The 20830-nt window shown below is 49.7% G+C and overlaps 1 protein-coding gene across 4 annotated transcripts in view; it reads right to left on the bottom strand.

Annotated features, from left to right (window-relative positions):
• The window catches only part of ECHDC3 (enoyl-CoA hydratase domain containing 3), a 235098-nt gene extending 219285 nt beyond the window's left edge, over positions 1–15813 (bottom strand). For 2 of the 4 annotated variants that reach the window (XM_069228647.1, XM_069228648.1), the window contains exon 1: positions 15524–15813. In XM_069228647.1, coding sequence (XP_069084748.1) covers positions 15524–15684 — 161 coding nt within the window. In that variant the 5' untranslated portion in view covers positions 15685–15813. The remainder of the gene's footprint in view (positions 1–15523) is intronic. The other 2 variants (XM_069228649.1, XM_069228650.1) reach the window with 2 other exon arrangements.
• Positions 15814–20830: the final 5017 nt, after the last annotated feature.

Raw genomic sequence — 20830 nt, 5'->3', positions numbered from 1 at the left:
AGAGAAAACTTCTGTACTAAAATTCAGACGTAAAAATAGTATATTTTATGCAGTAAATGTTGAAACAAACAATAACGACAAACATTATGCTTATCCCTTTCGTTGACTTATTGACATGTGTATATATCACTGAAATAAACAGGTTAAAGTGACATTATAGTTAATGTAATGTTAATGTCAGTTAAAACGTACCATTTTAAACAAACAAAATACACTGAAATGCACTTACAGCTATCTTAAGAAACTATAACTTGCGGCCCTGCCATGCATAGTGTTGTCATCAATCATGTAATTTTAGATGTTGCAATGCTGTTATAAATGTTGTCAAAGAACATGTCATGAGTGATGTAATATAAGAGGCAACAACAGTGCATGGCGTGGGTGCAAGTTATTGTTACTTTATATAAAAGTTCTAGTTACTTAAGATAATTATAACAGGTGAATTTCAGTGGTTTTGTTAGTTTAAACCAGTATGTCTTAACTGACATTTTCAACTACCTAGAACGTTCCTTTCATCTTTGGTTTTTCAGTGAATTTCTGTTTTTTAAATGTAAAAAGAGATCATCACTATACGCGGCATAGGGATGGCCATGCATTTCTCTCACCAAAAAATGCATTTGCACCCCTGCCCCTCCACCACCATGTTTCTTTATCCAAGGTGCAAGACGGTCATTTAAAAAAAATAAAAAATTTGAGCCATTGGATCTCCAGATCAGAGGCACTGATAAAAAAAAGCCCAAGCATTTGCAATGCAACAAGTCTCGAATTTGCTCGAGTTAGAGCTATTAGCTTTGTAAACTCCTAACAGGACTTTTCTTGCCACACAAATTAAAAGAAAAAAAACTGAGTGCCATTGCGCTATGTAAAATGCAGCGCGATCACACTGAAATTGAAAACTAAAACAAAAGAGTGCGATCACGCTATGTTAAATCCAGCGCAATCGTGCTGCATGGAAAATAAAAAGATAATGTAGTCTGGAAACAAGGCTGAAAACATGGAGCCTCGTATGTTTTCAGTAGTTGGCCGGTGCGCTCGAGGAGGGCTAAACACAGAAAAGGCATGACGTATGCATCCCTTTCACTAATTAAATCAAGCAGATTTTAAAAGGCAACCCACAAACCAATGAAAGTGTCAGGTGTGACGTGGGAGTGGTTAAAAGCCCAAAGAGAGATTACAACAGGGACGGAGAGCTTGTGCACTAACCCTGAAAAGCAGCTGATTTTGGACCGGGGGGGTCCCTCTGGGACTCACTCACCATGCCCAGGGAGGGGTGGGGGGGGGCAGTGTGTCTCTACCCTGCACCTGGTATGTTTTGTTCACTTTATTCTATGACAAGGGACTGAGTCCCCAAACCCTAAAACGGCTGCCATCACATCATTATAGATTTGATGGCAGCCAATCAGATCTCATCTTGAAATCTGTTGGGGTAGGTCAGTTACACTTCCTAAATTAACCTGTGCTCACTCTCTGGTAGCTTGGCACAGAGCAGTCAGGCTTAACTTAGGAGCCAACCCCTAAATAGCGGAAACACAGTGAAAACTCCACAAAAAGACTCCACACCACTTTAGCCAAATAGAGACAACTTATGTGAGTAAAACAAGAGCATAATGACAAAAATCCAATAAGTAGAACTCAAGATATGAATTTTTAAAGAATAAACTGCAATGTAGTGCCTTAAAGTTGATAGCACTAAAAGGTTACTTGAGGTTTAGCTAGACCAAGGAAATCCAAACTTCAGACCAACAGCGAGGAGGGCAGGCTAGCGATAGAACTCACATAGAGTCTGCTGAAAAAGTACTTTAAATGGAAGAAGCATCGCTGTCGAGCAGCGATGTGAAGGCAATAAGTTTGTTCCGATCCATGCAGTTGGCTAAATGTGTCAGTGTCGAGCCTCATACTCGGGTCCTGCGTCGACCTTGAACTCCGTTGAGATGTATGCGATGCGCCGTCATGGACCCGTGCAGCAATGTCCTTGGGTTGGCACTGCGTCGTCATCGAACCTGTATGTTACTACTTCAAGCATGATGTTACATAGAAAGGACTGCCTGCTGATTATGAGATTATTTGAAATTTTAACCCATGAGCATGCAATAAGATTGCCTAGATTCACATTTGGACTATGGCTCTCATTAGGACATTGGCGGTAAATCCCGCTTACCGCCGTGCTGACGGCCGCCAACATACCGCTGCGTAGCAGATATGCGTTCACCATATTATGACACACATACACTAATCCGACAGAATACATACACAAATCCGCCAGTCCAAAAGTTAGTGGTAAAGTGGTGGTCCCAAAACGCATACCGTTACGCCAACAAGACAATCAAGGCAGACATTCAATGGCAGTAAACTATTGGCGGTACATACCACCACCCTCAGAATGGACACCCACGTACAAAACACCACCACATTGGCCAATACCAAATACACACACCTTACACCCATACACACATCACTATAAGACACACACCCACATTACCCACAACTCCTTACGAACACCAATTTCCACCAGGAGACTGAGAAGAAGAGCACAGAGACAACTAGACACACTCACCACTTACAACCATACACCCCTCACGCACTCCACATCACACACCCCACCACATTACCCAACACACCCTCACCAACACACATCACACAACACCCATGGCGCCACAGAGGCACCCCCATTTCACTGAGGAGGAGTTAAGGGTCATGGTGGAGGAAATTGTCCGGGTAGAGCCTCAGCTGTTTGGAGCACAGGTACAGCAGATTTCCATTGCAAGGAAGATGGAGCTATGGCGGAGAATCGTGGACAGGGTCAGCGCCGTGGGACAGCACCCAAGAACAATGGCCGACATCAGGAAGAAGTGGGAAGGTACATTCCATAGCAGCAAGGCATCAGCTCGCCATACAGAGGACTGGCGGTGGACCCCCACCTCCTTCCACACAAGCTCACAGCATGGGAGGAGCAAGTTCTGGCATTAATGCATCGAGGCATCCCGAGGGACTCGCTGGAGTAGCCTGAGGACTGGACACTGGTAAGTCAATGCTTACTACTTATCACCCCCCATACCTGCATGCCATCTCACACACACACCCTCACTCCCATCACTCCACTTCATCTCACACACTGCACCTACACATCTCACTAAGCCCAATGCCAAGCCCTGCATGCCATACCAATGCATGGACATCCCTCCCAGCCCTGCATGTACACCCATCACTTAAGCATGCAGAGCATAGGGAAACTAACAATCCCAAAATACATCACCATACACAAGCAAAAGCTGGCAGGGCAACACCAACGATAGAAGGGAAGCCAAGGATGTACAATGTATCACAACCATGAAGCATAACACATCACTTACATCCCCACAGGTACCCCAGTCAATGTCAGTTGAGAGGAGGCGCCACCACTATCCAGTCCCCCAACAGAAGAGGCCCCCAATGATGACAGTAACTCTGGACCTCAGGATCTGGAGGACCTACCTGGCCCATCAGGGACCACTGGACAGTCGGTCACCCAAGCCCACTCACAGACCACCACAGAGCCTCCCCCATCAGGAACCAACACCACAGCACCCACCCAGCGTACCCAAACCTGCGTCTCCAGGTCACGTCAATCAGCAGTGTGCCCACCTGTGCAGGGACCCCAGGCCACACCTCGCCCTCAAGACAATCAGGGACCTGGGGTCAGTGGCAGTGGGCACACCGTTCAGGGAAGAGGGGCACAGGCCAACAGGGACACTGGGAGGACTGCTGTGCGCCAGGATGAGGACAGGACCAGGGAACAGAATCTCTAGGAGGCACTCTCTGAGATCCTGGGAGCCTACCAACATTCCCAGGACACAATGGGCCAGATCCTTGACAACGTGCAGGAGAACAGGCAGCTGCAGGAGGGACAGTATCAGGGGATCAGGGAGGACTTGCAGGCCATTAACAACACTCTGATTTCCATATCAGGGGTGTTGGAAGACATGGCGAACATTATGAGGGAGGCAACAGCACACCAGAGGGCCCCTACCACTAGTCAGTCAACTGAAGAGCCCTCCACTTCCGCTGCCACTAGTGGGCAGGAGGCCTCGCCACAGGACCCACAGGCCACCAGCACCCCTCCCCCGGCAGAAGGTGAACAACCCCGCAAATGTTCCCTGCGACCCAGGCAGAAGCCAGAGATACTTGCCAAGACCACCGCCAGGAAATGAGACTCTCCTGATTGTCCCCCTTGTGTCCCACTCAGTCACCTTGTCCACCTTGAACTGCTATTGCTCTCCTTCCTACTTCCCCTTGGACACTGCACCTGAGCTACAAACAGACTGGAACAATACCCTGGACTTTCCTCCATCATCACCGCATTCCATTGTACTTTCTCCTCGATTTCTTAGCACTACAATAAACACCCATGAACAAAACTCGACTACTAGTATTTCATGTATTGTACATTTGCATTGACTGAAACAGCTACATCCATTGCAAATGAACTGTACATTGTGAGAGCATAGAAAGAATGACCTGTAGCTGGCTGTAGTAATCACATCAGGACATTGTTGTCATATCACCAACATCTGTAAAATGATAATTCATAGGTGACAGTAAGTAGAGGTAAAAAGTGGGTAATGTCATCATGCCACAGCCACACAAAATACACCAATAGTCATAGAAATGTGAGGTTGCACTATCTCACCTGTGTGTCAATGGAAGTACTGATGGATAACTGATGTTCTGTTGTCTACTTCCTCATTCTCTGCCTCCTCATCCTCACTGTCCTCAGGGTCCACTGCTGCCACAGGGGCATCTCCAGTCTCCTCCTCCTGCAGAAAAGGTACATGGCGTCTGAGGGCCAGGTTGTGCAACATGCAGCATGCCACTACTATCTGCCAGACCTTCTTGGGTGAGTATCACAGGGATCCACCTGTCAGATGGAGGCACCTGAACCTGGCTTTCAGGAGGCGGAAGGTCCTCTCGATGATCCTTCTGGTTCGCCCATGTGCCTCATTAGAACGTTCTTCAGCCCTTGTCCTGGCATTCCTCACAGGGGTCAGCAGCCACGAAAGGTTTGGGTATCCAGAGTCACCTGCAGGTATTGGGGAACAACATTTAGCCACACACTATCCTATTAGGTTAACATCAGAGGCATACACTAACATACACCGGGTGGGGACCAAGGCTCACCTATAAGCCACACCCTGTGCCTCTGTAGTTGGGCCATCACATTTGGGATGGTGCTATTCCTCAGGACAAAGGCATCATGCATCGACCCAGGGTATTTAGCATTGACGTGGGAGATGTATTGGTTCGCCAGGCACACAACCTGCACATTCATGGAGTTGAAACTTTTACGATTCCTGTACACCTGTTCATTCTGTCGGGGGGGGAACAAACGCAATATGTGTCCCGTCAATCGCACCAATAATATTGGGGATATGTCCCATTGCACAGAATCCTGCCTTCACAGTGGTCAGATCTCCCACCTGGGGGAAAGCTATGTAGCTGCACATGTGTTTTACCAGGGCAGACAACACTCTTGCCAGCACGATTGAGAAAATTGGCTGTGACAGTCCTGCTGCCAAGCCCCCCGTCACTTGGAAAGAACCAGTTGCCAGGAAATGGGGCACTGATAGAACTTGCACAAGAGGGGGAATCTCAGTGAGATGACGGATAGCTGATATCAGGTCAGGCTTCAACTGGGCACACAGCTCTGTGATTGTGGCCCTGTCCAGTCTATAGGTGAGGATAATGTGCCTGTCCTCCAGTGTAGCTAAGTCCACCAGGGATCTGTACACAAGGGTATCTCTCCATCTCCTATTCATCTGCAGCGGTTGGTATCTAAGGGACACAAGAGTGAGTAGGCTGTCACAATTTGAACAACTATACCACAACGGCAGTGCACATCGTGCAATTATGGATTGGGAGAATATACATTTCTAAGTACATGCCTATTTATCCTGTGACGCAGCAATTATCGATAGGCCTGTTCACCCCCCCTGAAATGGCGACCACCTGTCCTATATGGAGGGACAGGTGGAAGTGATGTAATTCCGCCGACGTTGGGCGTCGTGGCGGTAAGCAGTCATGAACAGCCATGCAATTCCTCATTGGATAATATTGGGCCGTATGGAGTACAGTGGCCAATGGGGATGTACGAAGGCGGTGAGGGTGTACACTGCCGCGGACGTGACCGCCATTTTCTAAATCTTTCCTCACTTGTTTCCTGACCTTCAACAGGAGAAGATGTACACTGCACGTGCTGCTGAGACCTGTTTCTGGAACCTACCATGGCCCGTGTGACCAGGGGAAGGGCCCCTGCCTTCACTATGGAGGAGTTGGAGCGACTGGTGGATAGGGTCCTACCCCACTACGGACTGCTGTATAGGCCTCCAGACCAACAGGTGAGTACACTGTGGGCACGATGCATGTGGCATGGATGCATGGAGATGTGTGTGAAGGCATTGTGTAAGGGGGGATTATCTGTTGGCGGTGTACATGTGCGCTGGGCAATGTGTGTGCCAATGGTGATGGAAACGGGTATGGTAGGCCATGTGTGTGACAGGCTGGACTGTTAGTTTAATGGTGTTCTCCTGTCTTTTATTGCCTCTCCAGGTCAGCGCCCATCAAAAGAAGGGAATATGGCATGCCATCACCAAGGAGGTGCGAACCCTGGTGGTCTATGGAAGGCGAAGCACCCACTGTTGGAAACTGTGGGAGGACCCGAGACGCTGGGCACGGAAGACCACGGAGGCCCAGCTGGGGATCGCTTCCAAACGAGGAAGGGGTGCCCATCAGACCCTGACCCCCCTGATGGCCCGCATACTGGTGGTGGTGTACCGTGAGCTAGAGCTGGATGGGCGCTTAAGGGAATCACAGCAGCCACAAGGGGGTGAGTACAGTGGGTATCCGGGTGGTGGTTGTGGGTTAGTGGGTGCCCCTAAAACCAGGCCAGACATTGCAGCATGGATCGTCTGAAGGGTAATGGTTTCATGGCATATATAGGTAACCTAGCTTGTTAGTAGTCACTTTCAGGCAGGGCATGGTGGGTCCCAGGTGTGCTGCAGTTGGGGGTGTGTACTCCTCATCATGTCTTAGTGACTAACCATATCACTGGTAGTACAATGCATATTGTTTAGGCCTGTTCACGGTGTGTGAGTGTGCTGTGTGGTGGGTGGTGTTGGTGCAGTAACTGGCCCAGTGTTTCCTTTTCCTTTCTTCCCCCTTTTTTGTTCTGTCATCCTGTCCCTGTGTGCATTAGCATCATCTGGTAGAGGAGCAGGGGCACCGGCGATAGAGGGAGCTGCATCCCACATGACCCTGGAGGCAGAGTCCACAGACGACGAGGGAACCAGTGGGACGGAGGGCAATGGGGAGCACCACGGCGGCGACGACACCGACTCAGATACCTCCTCCGATGGGAGCTCCCTGGTGGTGGCAGACACCTCTGACCACCCCAGCTGCAGGCACAGCCACCACCGCCGGACTTGCACTGTCCTCCCAGTAACCCCTCAGCAAGTTTCCTGTGCCCGCTCACCCAGGAGGGTGGGCATCTCCTTCGCCCCAGGCACCTCAGGACCTGCCCCAGTGAGCCCTGCTGCCTTGAGAGAGGAGGCTATTGACCTCCTGAGCTATCTCTCTGTAGGGCAGTCAACCACTGTGAACGCCATCCAGGGGCTGGCATCCCAGATGCAGCAATGCGTTCCTCAAGGGCATTCACAGTGGATTGGAGGCCCAACAGAGATCGATTCAGGCTCTGGCCTCCTCTCTGATGGCAGCCATTGTCCCTGTTTCTATTGTGCCCCCTCCAACTACCACTTTCCAGTCCCACTCCCCTCAACCCCAACCCATCACAGGCACACATAAAGGCGAGCATGCACACAAGGCAACACACAAGAGTGGCACAGGCAAACAAAAGCACCACACTTCATCCCACAGGCTCTCACACAAACACCATACAGTTGCAGACACAACAACATCCACTGCCTCCACTGTCTCCCCCTCCTCCTCCTCCTTCTCCACCTCCCTCCCAGTCACATCCACACTCACACCTGTATGCACTACATCTACATCCACTATCAGCATCACCACACCAAGCAGAGCACACACCTCACTGGCAGACACTCCACAACAACCATGCACGCGTCCCCTGTGTCCTCTCCCACTGTGTCTGTCCCCCCACTCCTAAGGGACACAAACGCAAGCATTCAAATAACCAACAGCCACCCACCTCACATTAGCATACAGCCCAAGTCCAGCAGACATACACCTCCAACAACCACTCCCTCATCCTCCACTCCCATTACTCCTACCACCCCACCACCCCTAAAAAGCTTTTCCTTTCCCAATTTGACCTCTTCCCTACCCCTACCCCTGTCCTGCACGTATGGGCAGGGTACCAAGAACACAGCCCAGCACCTATGCCAAACAGTCTACGGGGACAATGGTAGCACCACCTACTCGTGGTGGTAAGGATACCAGACCTCCAACACAGAAGGGGAAGGAGCCAGCACCACCAGGGGAGAAGGGGAAGGGGCCTGCACCACCAGGTAAGAGTGTGAAGGAGCCTGCACCACCTGTGAAGAAGGGGAAGGGGCCTGCACCACCTGTGAAGAAGGGGGAAGGAGCCTGCACCACCAGGCAGAGAGGGGGGAAGAGCCTATCCACCCCTGCCAAGAAGGGTAAGGGATCCACAACCCAAGGACAGGAGGAGACGAGGCACTCTACCCCAGTGGAAGCTGTCAGGCTAAAACCACCACCAGCTGTCACGGGGCCCCCACCGCCAGCTGTGGAAGTGCAACCATCAGGGAGTGCAGAGGCTACCCAGGAGGTTCCTCAAACCACTACCACAATGCAGCCATCTGACAAGGCAGGGGCTGCCCAGGAGGCTCCTCCAACCACCACCACCACAGTGCAGCCATCGGACAGTGCAGGAGCTGCCCAGGAGGCTCCTCCAATCACCACCACAGTGCAGCCACCGGACAGTGCAGGGGCTGCCCAGGAGGCTCCTCCAACCACCACCACAGTGCAGCCACCGGACAGTGCAGGGGCTGCCCAGGAGGCTCCTCCAACCACCACTACAGTGCAGCTGTCACCGCCAGAAGACGCCATGTAGGTCACCCTACAGGGGCTGCTGTGCGTGCTGCCCCCTCCAGAACCAGTGGGCAAGTCACCCACTTCAGAGACTGTGGCCTTGCACTTCCCAGGACAAAGCAATGGGCATGTTGCCCCATCTAGAACCAGTAGGGAAGTTCCTGTATTCAGCTGAGGTGCCCTCCCCCATCCCCTTGAGGTGCCTTCCCACTTGCAAAATGATGACCCTGCACTGTTCTCTTCGGCTGTGACAGGATACAGGTTGGGCCTTGGACTATGCCCTGTGGCCTTGTGTGCCCTTATGACTTTGTATATATTTGGTTTGTGTGGTGGGTTTTGCTATGCTAATACATTGTCGTTACTCCAGCATTGTGGCCTGGTGTGTGGTGGACACCTATGGGGTTTGCACCTTATGCTAGGTCCAGGCAAACACTATTAGTGAATGAAGACAGTATCTGTGAAGCCAGGGCTCTCTAGTGGTAGCTCTGGTGTGCAGCAAAGACTTATTTAGGAGGGGTGTAAAGCACTTGCAATATCACAGCAGTCACACAGTAACTTATCACACTTGAAAGGAACCATGCAGTGGTACTTTATTATAGTTGCACTGAACTAGATTTCTTATAGGCAGTACCCCAACTGGAGGTAAGTACACACATTGTGTATGTATGTATGTGTGTATATATATATATATATATATATATATATAGTGATTTCTAGGAATTAGCATATAGAAACAACAAGCATTGGCAAAAATTAATGAAAAATAGTTAGGGCCCTACAGGGGGCCAAACCATATACTAAAATAGTGCAATGCAAAGTGAGCCCCCCCCACCCAAGGATATGGAGTAGTTGGAGGGGAGCTGGGAGAACTCAGGACCCCAAGAGGTGAGTAAGGTGAGTACCTAGTGACCCCCAGCGACCAGGAGAGCAGAGGTAAGTACATGGTCTTCCCAAAGACTAACAAGAGGACTAAGAAAAAGGAACTTTACAAGAACAGGACCAGACCAGAGGAATCCACACAGTTCCATGGTGGCGTGTTCAGATGGGGCTGGACACACTACCCACCCTTCTGTGGCTGAAGATCCTGGTCGACGAGGGGAGATGAAGATCAGCGGTGGAGTCCGAGAGCTACAGAGAATTCCTTGGATTCGAACAGATGATGTCCTTCGTTGGTCGCCGGGTCGCAATCGGTCAGTGGTCAGGAGGACCACCAACAAGCCTTGGCAAATTCAAATTGGAGCAAAAGAGTTGCAGGGATGAAGAGGACCAGCAAGGTCCAGGGGACTCAACCCAGGGAGGGGAGTCCGGGCTGACCCTCAGCAGTCGGGAGAGTCAGCAGAAGCAGTTGCAGTCCCCACGGGCAACACACTGGCAGGAGGCATAGTAAATTGCAGTGAGGCCCAACCAGCATGGCTGGAGAGAAGTCCCACGTCGCTGGAGCAGCAGAGGAGAGTATGTCCTTGAAAGGATGAAGTGCTGGAGGCCGGGGCTGTTTGGAGCCTGAAGATCCCTTGGAGCAGAAGTCAACAAGCCTTGGTTGCTGCAAGAGTACTGTCATGCAAGGAGAGGCAGGGGCTCACCATCTACCAGAATGGACAAAGGGCAGAGAGGACCTAGGGGACCACTCCAGACCATCACCTGTGTTGCAGGATCTATGCAGTTCCAGAAGAGGGCAGATCCACGCAGCCGGATGTCATTGCCTTAGGTGCCTGCAGATGCAGGGGAGTGACTCCTTCATTCCAAGGGAGATTCCTTCTTGCCGCTGCTGAAGTCTTGCTGACCCCAGAGGATGCACAGCTGTGGAAATGTTGCAGTTGCTGGAAGGAGCCGGGGAAACAATTTTGAAAGGCGAATTCATCTTGGGAGTTGCAGTCTTGGCAGTTCCCAAAGTGTCCAGTTGCGGTTCCGGTGGCCAGGAGCAGAAGAGGTCAATGCAGAGGAGTCCTGGTGGGGACCCACTACAAGGGGAGTCCCTAAGTAGCCCTAACAGGGGGCTTGGTCACTTTGCATCAGAGGGGGTCACTGACATAACTTGCCTGACCTAGCCACTTAGATGCTCCCATGGGCCTCTATACATCTTGCTTTCAAGATGGCAGAATCAAGTGGCCACCTTTCCTTTGTCCAGTTTCATGCCAGAGGAGGAACCAGGGGTCCCTGGACTGGTACAAACCAGTTTATGCAAGGAGGGCCCCAAATGTGCCCTTCAAAGCAAACCAGTGGCTTGAGGAGGCTACCCCTCCCTAGCCCTGTTACACCTGTTTTCAAGGGAGAGGGTGTTGCCTCCCTCTCCCACAGGAAATCCTTTGTTCTGCCTTCCCCTGCCTGAGCTGGTCAAGCAGCCGGGCTGCCTCCAAATGCTGAAAGACTGGTAGGAGCAATACTGGGGGTTCCTCTAAGGAGCACCCAGAGTGCATGGAAACATGCCACCAATACTGGCATTAGTATTGGGGTAAGATTCCGACATGTTTGATACCAAATTTGCCTAGGTTCGGAGCTACCATTATGTAGCAGGATTCAGATGGCCAGTACATGGGTAAAATGGCTTCCCCGCACTTAGGAAGTCCAGTGCATTGAAACTGTAGTTCATAGGGGCACATCTGCTCATGCAGGGGTGCCCTCTTACACAGAACATGCACCCTGCCCTCTGGGCTAGGAGGTCCTATCATAGGGGTGACTTACAGTGACCTGGTACAGTGACCAGCAGTGAAAGGGTGCAAGCACCTTTTCATGCAGGCCGAAATGGCAGGCCTGCAGACATAGTGTGCATGGGATCCCATGGGTGGCATAATACATGCTTCAACCCATGGGGGACCTTTGGTGTACCAATGCCCTGGGTACCCAAGATGTACATACTAGGGACTTACAGGGGTACACCAGTATGCCAACTGTGGAGTGCAAAGGGTACCAAAGCAACCGAATTTGGAGGAGAGAGCACAATCACTGGGGCCCTGGTTAGCAGGATCCCAGTGGAAACAGTCTAAACACAGTGATAAACAGACAAAGGGTGGGGGTAACCATGCCAATAATTGCGTCTTTCCTACAGGCGTGCAAGGCAGAATTGGTATTTTTGGGTGTAAATAAGGACCTTATCATTTTTGGAGGATCAAGTGAGTGACAAAGTCCCAAATACAATACACTGAATAATAAACCCTAATTAATTTAATTAAAGAATTTCATACATACAATTGTGGTGAGATGCTTCATAACAAAATATTGCTAAATGTAAACAAAATGATCAGAACCTTAAGAGAATTTGTTGAACAATAATGCTTGAGTGCGATACGTACTCCGGTGTCAATTGTCCATATTTTTGGAACACTTATTTTCTTACCCAGAATTCCCTACACAGATCAAACATTAGTCCGAAAAAAGAAGTTCCCCACACTCCTGTGACAGAAAGTTCTAGAATGTGCTTGGAATTCACAAATTCATTACCCAGTATTCCTCAACTTCTACCAGTAAAAACAGCAGCATAAGTGAGTGGATGAACCTATCAATAATCAAAAAGAACAGGCCAAATGTGGCAGTGTGAAGTGAATAAAGTGTCAATGTAGTTTTCACATGGTCACAAATTTGGCTTATTCCTTCCCAGTGCAATAGGCCCACACATACATGAGGTACTATTTTTATCAGATCAAATGTGAGAACATTGGATGGTAGGACTTTTGTTATTTTGCAAGATTTTTCTGCCCAGAAAAGTGAGGAAATTATTATGTATTTACCGATGTCTTGACATCTGCTGGGAATAATGGTTAATAGAACGTGTTGGGACACATTCAAGCAATTTCACCATTGATTGGATATCCCTGTGTCTCTAGTTCTCAGAAATGCCTGTGTGCCATAAAATACAAATTGTAGCACATATCTGTGCTACTCTAACTCTCTAAATGTATAATTGAGCCAGAACAGTGGAGGGAGGCCCTGCAAGTATATCCGATTCAAGCTTGCCAACACTCCTCAATACGTCACACCCCTGGCCCCAAAGATTAGGGCTAGTTGTGCCACTGGACATGAAGCATGTAAATAAACAGCAATGTACAGTAATCTTAAGAAGAATAACTGGCTATGATTCGTATAGCAGAATGATGGTTGGCAGCACAGATACAAGTATGATAGGACTTAAAGCTTAAATTACAGAGGGTCGGAGACCATTCTCGAGATGGTTTTGAAAAATAATGTCCAACTTGTAGACAAAAAGGTAGACTTTGTACACCACTTTTAGATAACACTCCGGTGGTTCACTCTGAATTGTTTTTGCTATTATCAATATTGCAATGCAATTTTCCTTGTGACACCAGTTAGTACACTTGCAAATTTACATATTGTCTAGTATGCACACTTTCCAAATGTTATTGGCCAAATAGCATTTTTGCATGTCTCAATGATGCCTTAATTAGTACAATAGGCTGTTTCCTATAAATCTCCAATAAGCATAAATATATTTTTGCTATGATCACCTCTTTGCACATTTGCAAAATTCACAACCAAATATGGACACTTTGAAAATGTCCCACCTAGAACAATATATGATTTTACCACCCCTTCCAGTCCTAAGTTTTCTAGGCCACTGTTTGCTAAGAAAATGCCCAGGATGAAGTATTTGTGGTGCTGCTATTGTGTCAGTTACACTATGTATTCCACTGTATGCAACTATGCAACGTACCGGTGTGAGTTACCCAATCCTAAATATTGAACTCACTCGACTAAACTGAAAATAGAAAGAGGCAATAGGTGATTTGAAGGCCCAATGTAGCATTTGGAAGGATAGGCTGAACATAGACACTTTCTTTCGGTCTTTCCTTCTGCCCAGACGCTCATAATCATTTACTGTCACATGCGGCCTCCCACTCTTACCTTTTTTAGGAATGCGGCATCAAGTTCACTACTCCATTTCAGATATTTCGACTCATCATTAGAAGGGTGCTAGCCTCAGTAATCACTAATGCAGAATCTTCTTGTTTCCATCATAAGGCACCTCTTCATCTCTTAGAAATCTTCCACTGTTCTGGAAGCTGAAGCCGCTGGTCGACCACAGGCTAATGCTAACCTCAAAGCACCACAATATTGTGCCATTGCCTCTTATTTGGCTTTCTAGTCTCATTAGGTTCATCCAAAACGTCCTTAGGGGGTCCCAGACTGCTTAGAAAATTAAATAATATTAACAAATTAGGTCCCCAGCTTTCAGTATTGACTTAGAGGGGGGGTCCCCGGATTCCAATAATGGTTCAGTGGGGGTCCCCGGGTTCCAGTAATGATAAAGTGGGGGTCCACAGATGTCAAAAGGTTGGGAACCACTGCCTTAGACAGCTAGAACTCATAGCGGGCACGCGCTATCAAAGCCTTCATTACACTTTTTGTACGCTAACACTATCACAATGCTTCTTTACATCTGGTACAGTAATTAATGGTCCTGTTACCAATATTTCATCAGACAAAGGCTAGTGGAGGCAATTACCACTGGGGACTGCACACATGGGGAAAGCATGCCTTTTGGTACACTGTTATAAATATTGATTGTGCATGTTATTTCAAAAGAATTGGTTAGATTCTAAACTTACTTCATACAGGCCATTTTCTTAGCAAAGAGTGGCCTAGAAAATTTAGAGTCTCTGCTTTATGTCTTCCGACTCTGCAATTGTTGGTGAGTTTGAAGTTCTCTGCAGGCAGGTACTGTACTGTGCCTCAATAAAACTTTTAAAGCTTCTTCTGGGCCATGTTTATCTTACACCTTTCGTACGTGGTTTACTGTTGCTATCAGCCGTTTCTGTAAATCTCGTGCAGATACTTCAAATGTTGCCAATTTACTTCTATACAGCACATGCGGGCCATGTTTGTCTGGGAGACAGTACTCCTGGACCGTTTATGTGAAGCTCATACAGGCGGTACTGACGCTGCCACAAGGCTGTGGACACTTTACGCATGTACTACTTTTACTAGCTGTTTCTGTACAACTGATGCCAGTAGACTCTTCATAGATAGCAATCCTACTATATTGTTTATGTAAACATAAAATGGCGGCAGTGCATCTGCCACCACAGTGTTTCTTTACACCTAGTGCTGGTGGAACTGCTCTGCAGCATGCTTTTCGTGCAAAGCATGTTGGTATACTATATACCTTGAAGATACTACTGCGTGAGAGTTAATGCACAGCTTAAAGGCTGTACTGCCACTACCATAGGTACTAGAACTGTTTTGACGCGACTTCTGAAATCCTTTACTGAAGGTAATATGCTGCTGTGGCACTGATGTTAAGGCTGATCTATGTTGTTTACACAATAGACTGCTTGGAACAGTAAAAATACACAACCGACTCTCTATGAACTCTCGTTAGACCCGTCACAGCACAATGCTGGTTTCAGTTTAACTTAACAAATGTAACATTATTCGTTTTAATTTCAGGTGAGGCTGAGTGACGGCCAACAAGAATCGGCCCTCTCTTCCCTAAGGGCTGCAGTGTGCTGACCTGACGCCGTCTTGCTGTAGACAGAGGGTGAGGGCACCCGGCTTAGACAGCTGCGGTGCACTGCTACTGCTTCCATGCTTCCTCTGGGCTGTAGCGCCGGTGACACAAAGACCTTGTAGGATCCAACCCACACTTTTCAGCCGTCTGTATCGCTGCAGCATGGCAGCCCTTGCCTCGAAATCTACCCCACTATGAATCCCACCGCCTGTCGGCAAATACAGCGAGCAGCAACGCCCCCGTCGCTTTCAACCAAAGAGCTCGACACTCTTGCTGAGCTTGACTGGTGTGACGTCATTTCGCCAGGACGCGAGGGTGGGTACGCTGAAGAGGAACAGGGTTGTGCTTTTTATGTGTGAGGTACTATTGCCACCTAGTGCTAACTGGTTGAAGTGTACTTATACAGCATGCGCTTACTGTGGGTTTTTTTTTATTTTAATTATTATGTTTACATTTCAAGAAACTTTAAGGTCTACTAAGTAACAGAATATGTCGGTTTAAGCATTTCAGTATACTAACTCTCAAACAGGACTGCACCCATAGGTATATTTTTTTTTTGGGGGGGCGGGGTGGCATGGCTCGCAGGTATGAACAACATTAAAGCTGTGCACTATTGGTGCATTCTTTCTGTCTTCAATATTATGTGCCATCAATATTCTGATTTCGATATTCAGGGTGCACACTGTGAGATTCTATGTGAAGGAATACATGGATTTTTAAGGCACATATTAAATCACACTCAATCAACTTTCCACAATCCAACTTTAAATTTTATAAATTAGGTAGCATTTAAGTAAAGGGGTGTAAAGTTATAAATTTGGCTGACTTGCAATTTTGTGTATTTTCTAAACTGAAATTCAAAGTTTATCAAGAAGTTTTTTAAAAAACTGTCCTCAGCTTAGCAGGATCCCTCCCTTCAACACCACATACTTGAGGTGGTATAACTGGCATGTGCCACTAGCTTATACTGAAAACGATCCAAGGCCCTATATTGTATACCCTGTAGATATGTCTCCTGAATCAGGACCAGGTCCGGGGTCTGCCTTTGGAGTGCTAAAGTCCTTTTTATATTGCTCCCCAGTCCATTAAAAATTCCATGACCAAATGTGGAAATCCCTTTCCTGTGTATATGTCATTGGGCCAGGGTGTCGACTTAACACAATCAAACCATTGGATAGTTAAACCTCATTCCTTCCATGGATTGTGAAGCATCCAGTAGTCTAACAGCCACCCGAACCTTTGAGTTTCCCATTTCTCAGTCCCTGTGGTTCTCGGGTTTTTGTCGTGGTGCAATCAGGTTTTGGTTTGGAGGCTCTGAGGGGGACCTTGCGCTGTGGAGGGTGGATTTCCCAGAGCCTGATCTTTGTGTAAGTGAAGTGAGAGTGATTCTTAGTTTTTGCAGCCTTCCGGTTCAGTGTCCTTTAGCCCTTCGACCAGTCCCAAGCTTCCTCCGTGGCCGTGAAGTGCCAGGTCTTGCCCTCTGTGATACGTCTGAGTTTGGCCAAGTACATCATCCTATATTTGAGTTTTTCATCCCGAAGTGCTCACTTGACTTTTCCAAAAATCCTTCTTTGTCTTTGCAATTGTGGCTTTGTCGAGGTGGAGGTCTCCTTGTGACCAAGCTGCCTGCAGGTTTGCATCTCTATCACAGAAATTAAAAAGAGTAGCTATTATAGTCCGGGGAAGTGGACCTGGCTTTGGTGGAGGGCCCAGTGCCATGTGTGCCCTCTCAATCAATAAGAATTTTGATAGTCTCTTGGGTCGTAGCGTGTATGTTATTAAGTCCTCCAGATTTCCTGATGCAGCTTGTGCCGCGGTGCAGGTGGTGGTGCTGGCCGTGGTGCAGGTAGCAGTGCTGGCCGCGGTGGTGGTAGGCTCCAGCTCTTCACCTGCAGCCTCGGACGGCTGCCCCGTGGACTGCTGCTGCTGGCAGTGGTGCTGCTGGCGGTGGGGCAGGTGGCAGTGCTGGTCAAGGCGCAGGTGGCGGTGCTGGCCGCGGTGCAGATATCGGTGCTGGCCGCGGTGGTGGTAGGCTCCAGCCATTCACCTGCAGCCTCGGATGACTGCCCACTGGGGCTGCTGCTGCTGGCAGTGGTGCTGCTGGCCGCGGTGCAGGTAGCGGTGCTGGCCACGGTGGTGAAGTGCCATGGCTGGTGTTGTGTGCCCCTTCCTGCCCTTGACAAATGGTGGTGCCTCCTTCCCCTTGCTGGCTGGTGTCCCCTTCTTGCCCTTGCTAGGTGGCGGACCTGTCTTGGCCTTGGAAGGTGGTTCTAGCACACTGGCTGTGCTGACGGGTGCCTCCTTGGAGCCTCTCATACCAGCAGTACCTGCAGAAACCACAGTGGCCGTGGACTGGGTGGCTGAGGTGCTGGGCTGGGTTCTGACCACCCTGGCCCGAAGTGAAGGACGGGGGAGGGGTAGGGAATAGGTCAATGGTGGCGAGGAAAAGCTTCTTAGGGACACTGGGGCAGGAAGAGGGTGAAGATTTGGGAGTAGAGGAAGAGGGAGTGGTTGTAGGAGGTGTCAGTCTGCTGTGTTTGGGTGCAGGTGCATGGGCTGGATGCTGTTGTGAGGTGGATGGCTGTTGGGTGTCTGTGTGCTTGCGTTTGTGTACTTTGGGAGGAGGGGTCACAGACACAGTGGGAGAGGACACAGGGGACGTGTGCATGGATGTGGGGGTGGTGACTGCCAGTGAGGGGCGTGTAGTGATAGGCGTGCTGGTGATGGAGGTAGTGTATGAGGATTTTGTGCATGCAGGTGTGAGTGGGGACGCTACTGGGAGGGAGGTGGAAGATGAGGAGGAGGGGGACGCAGTGGAGGCAGTGCATGCTGGTGTGTCTGCATGTGGTTGGTGCTTGTGTGAGTGCCTGTGAGATGAAGTGTGGTGCTTGTGTTTGCCTGAGCCACTTCTGTGTGTTGATTTGGGTGAAAGCTGGTCTGAAGGTGTGCTTGGGATAGGCTGGGGTTGAGGGGATTGGGACTGGGTAGAGGAAGTTGGAGGGGGGAGGCTTGAGACAGGGACAATGGCTGCCATCAGTGAGTTGGCCAGAGCCTGGAATGCTCTCTGTTGGGCTGCCACGCCAGAGTGGAGTTAATGCCCTCTAGGTATGCATTTGTTTGTTGCAAATGCCCTGCTAGACCCTGGATGGCATTCAGTATGGTCGACTGCCCAACAGAGAGGGATCTCAGGAGGTCAATAGCCTTCTCACTGAGGGCAGCAGGGCTGACTGGGGCAGGGCCTGAGGTGTCTGTGGCGAAGGAGATGCCCACCCTCCTGGGTGAGCGGGCACGGAAAACACGCTGAGGGGCTGCTGGGAGGGCGGTGCTGGTACAGGCGTGGCGGATGTACCTGTAGCTAGGGTGGGCACAGAGGAGTCCGCCAGTGCCAGGGAGCTTCCATCAGAGGAGGAGTCACTGTCGGTACTGTCCCCTCATGTCTCCGTCGTGGTGCTCCCCTCGCCCTCTGTCCCACTGATGCCCTCACCGTCGGTGGATTCGGCCTCCAGGCCCATGTGGGATGCAGCTCCATCCGTCACCGGTGGCTCTGCTCCTCCGCCAGAAGATGCTAATGCACACAAGAACAGGGTGACAAAACAAAAAGGGGGGGAGGCAAAGGATACACTTGGTCAGTGCCAGCAACAACACTATCGTTGGCGTACACAACTCACAAGGAACAGCCCTATGCGCTAGGCCATGCACTACCAGTTTCAATGGTAGTCACCAGCCCATGGGGTACAATGCCTAACGCAATTAGCTGCACACCTGAAACCTACAGGACCCTGCCCAGTAAGAGATGCCCACCAACATTATTGTGGTTGGAGTGCACCTGAGCTTGCCCATTATGGAACCTACCCAGCCATGTTCGCCCTGGCCTAGGGGCACCGACAGCCCACATCCCCCACCAGGTAACACCTTAACACGCACAAAGTCAAGAATCTGAATCTGTACTCACCCCTTGTGGCTGCTGTGATGCCTTCAAGCATCCATCCAACTCTGGATAGGCCACTGCCAGACTGCGGAACATCAGGGGGTCAGGGTCTGACCGGCACCCCTTCCTCCTTGGGCGGCCAGCCCCAGCTGGGCCTCTGCCAGCTTCCTTGCCCAGCGGCGCAGGTCCTCCCACCATTTGCGGCAGTGGGTGCTCCGCCTGTCAAAGAACCCCAGGGTCCGCACCTCCTTGACAACGGCAAGCCAAATACCCTTTTGCTGATGGGCGCAGACCTGCAGGAAAAATACAGCTGAAAAGGGATTATTCATACCGTCCGGACTGTTGTACTCATGGCCCACCATGTCCCTCCCATCCCATTATGCAGCACTCTGCCCAGGAACCATCAGCCCCCCCCCACATGCTTACACACACAGCACTCCATACACTCATGCCCCACACATCATGCTCACAGTGTACTCACCTGTTGGTCTGGAGGACCATAAAGTAAAGGGTACTGGGGTAGAACCCCATCTACCAGTCTCTCCAACTCCTCCGAAGTGAAGGCAGGGGCCCATTCCCAAGACACTTGAGCCATGGTCGCTTCCAGACACAGGTCACAGCAGCACTTGCAGTGTAGGTCCTCTCCTGTTGAAGGTCAGGTAGCAAGTGAGTGTACAGATAGAAAATGGCGGTCACGTCTGTGGCGGTGCGTACCGTGATCACCGGTGTACATCGCCATTGGCTCCTGGAACCCGTAGGCCCCGATTATAACCAATGCGGTGTTGCACGCCGGTCGTCGACCGCAAGGGTGCACAACGCCAGCGGAATTACTTCATTTCCACTTGTCCCTCCTACAGGTCAGGCAGCTGCCATTTCAGGGGTGCACAGCCCATGGCACCTAACTGTGTCATAGCAGACATAGGCACATCAACTGACTTACAAGTTCACATACTGTTTCTGTAAAACAAACATTGTATATTAATCTGAGTACATGTTTGAATATGACATTCTGCTCATCGTTTTTCACTCTAGAGTTCAACCACTGAGGATTAATAAGAGATGGAGACATGCCCCTGTGTACAGACCCCTGGTGGACCTGGCGACAATGGAGGACAGGCACATTATCCTAACCTATAGACTAGATAGGGCCACAATCCAAGAGCTGTGTGCACAATCGGAGCCAGACCTGATTTCAGCTTTCTGCCACCCCACAGGTATCCCCCCTCTAGTACAGGTCCTGTTAGTGCTCCATTTCTTGGCAAGTGGTTCCTTTCAAGCGACTGTGGCCATGGCATCAGGGATGTCACAGCCTAGGTTCTCAAACGTGCTGATCAGAGTGTTGTCTACCCTGATGAAACACATGCGCAGCTACATCGTATTCT

Source organism: Pleurodeles waltl, chromosome 4_1, assembly GCF_031143425.1.
Source record: "Pleurodeles waltl isolate 20211129_DDA chromosome 4_1, aPleWal1.hap1.20221129, whole genome shotgun sequence".
Taxonomy (NCBI): Eukaryota; Metazoa; Chordata; class Amphibia; order Caudata; family Salamandridae; genus Pleurodeles; species Pleurodeles waltl.
The sequence above is the reverse complement of the archived record's forward strand: the minus strand, read 5'-3'. Positions and strand labels throughout refer to the sequence as shown.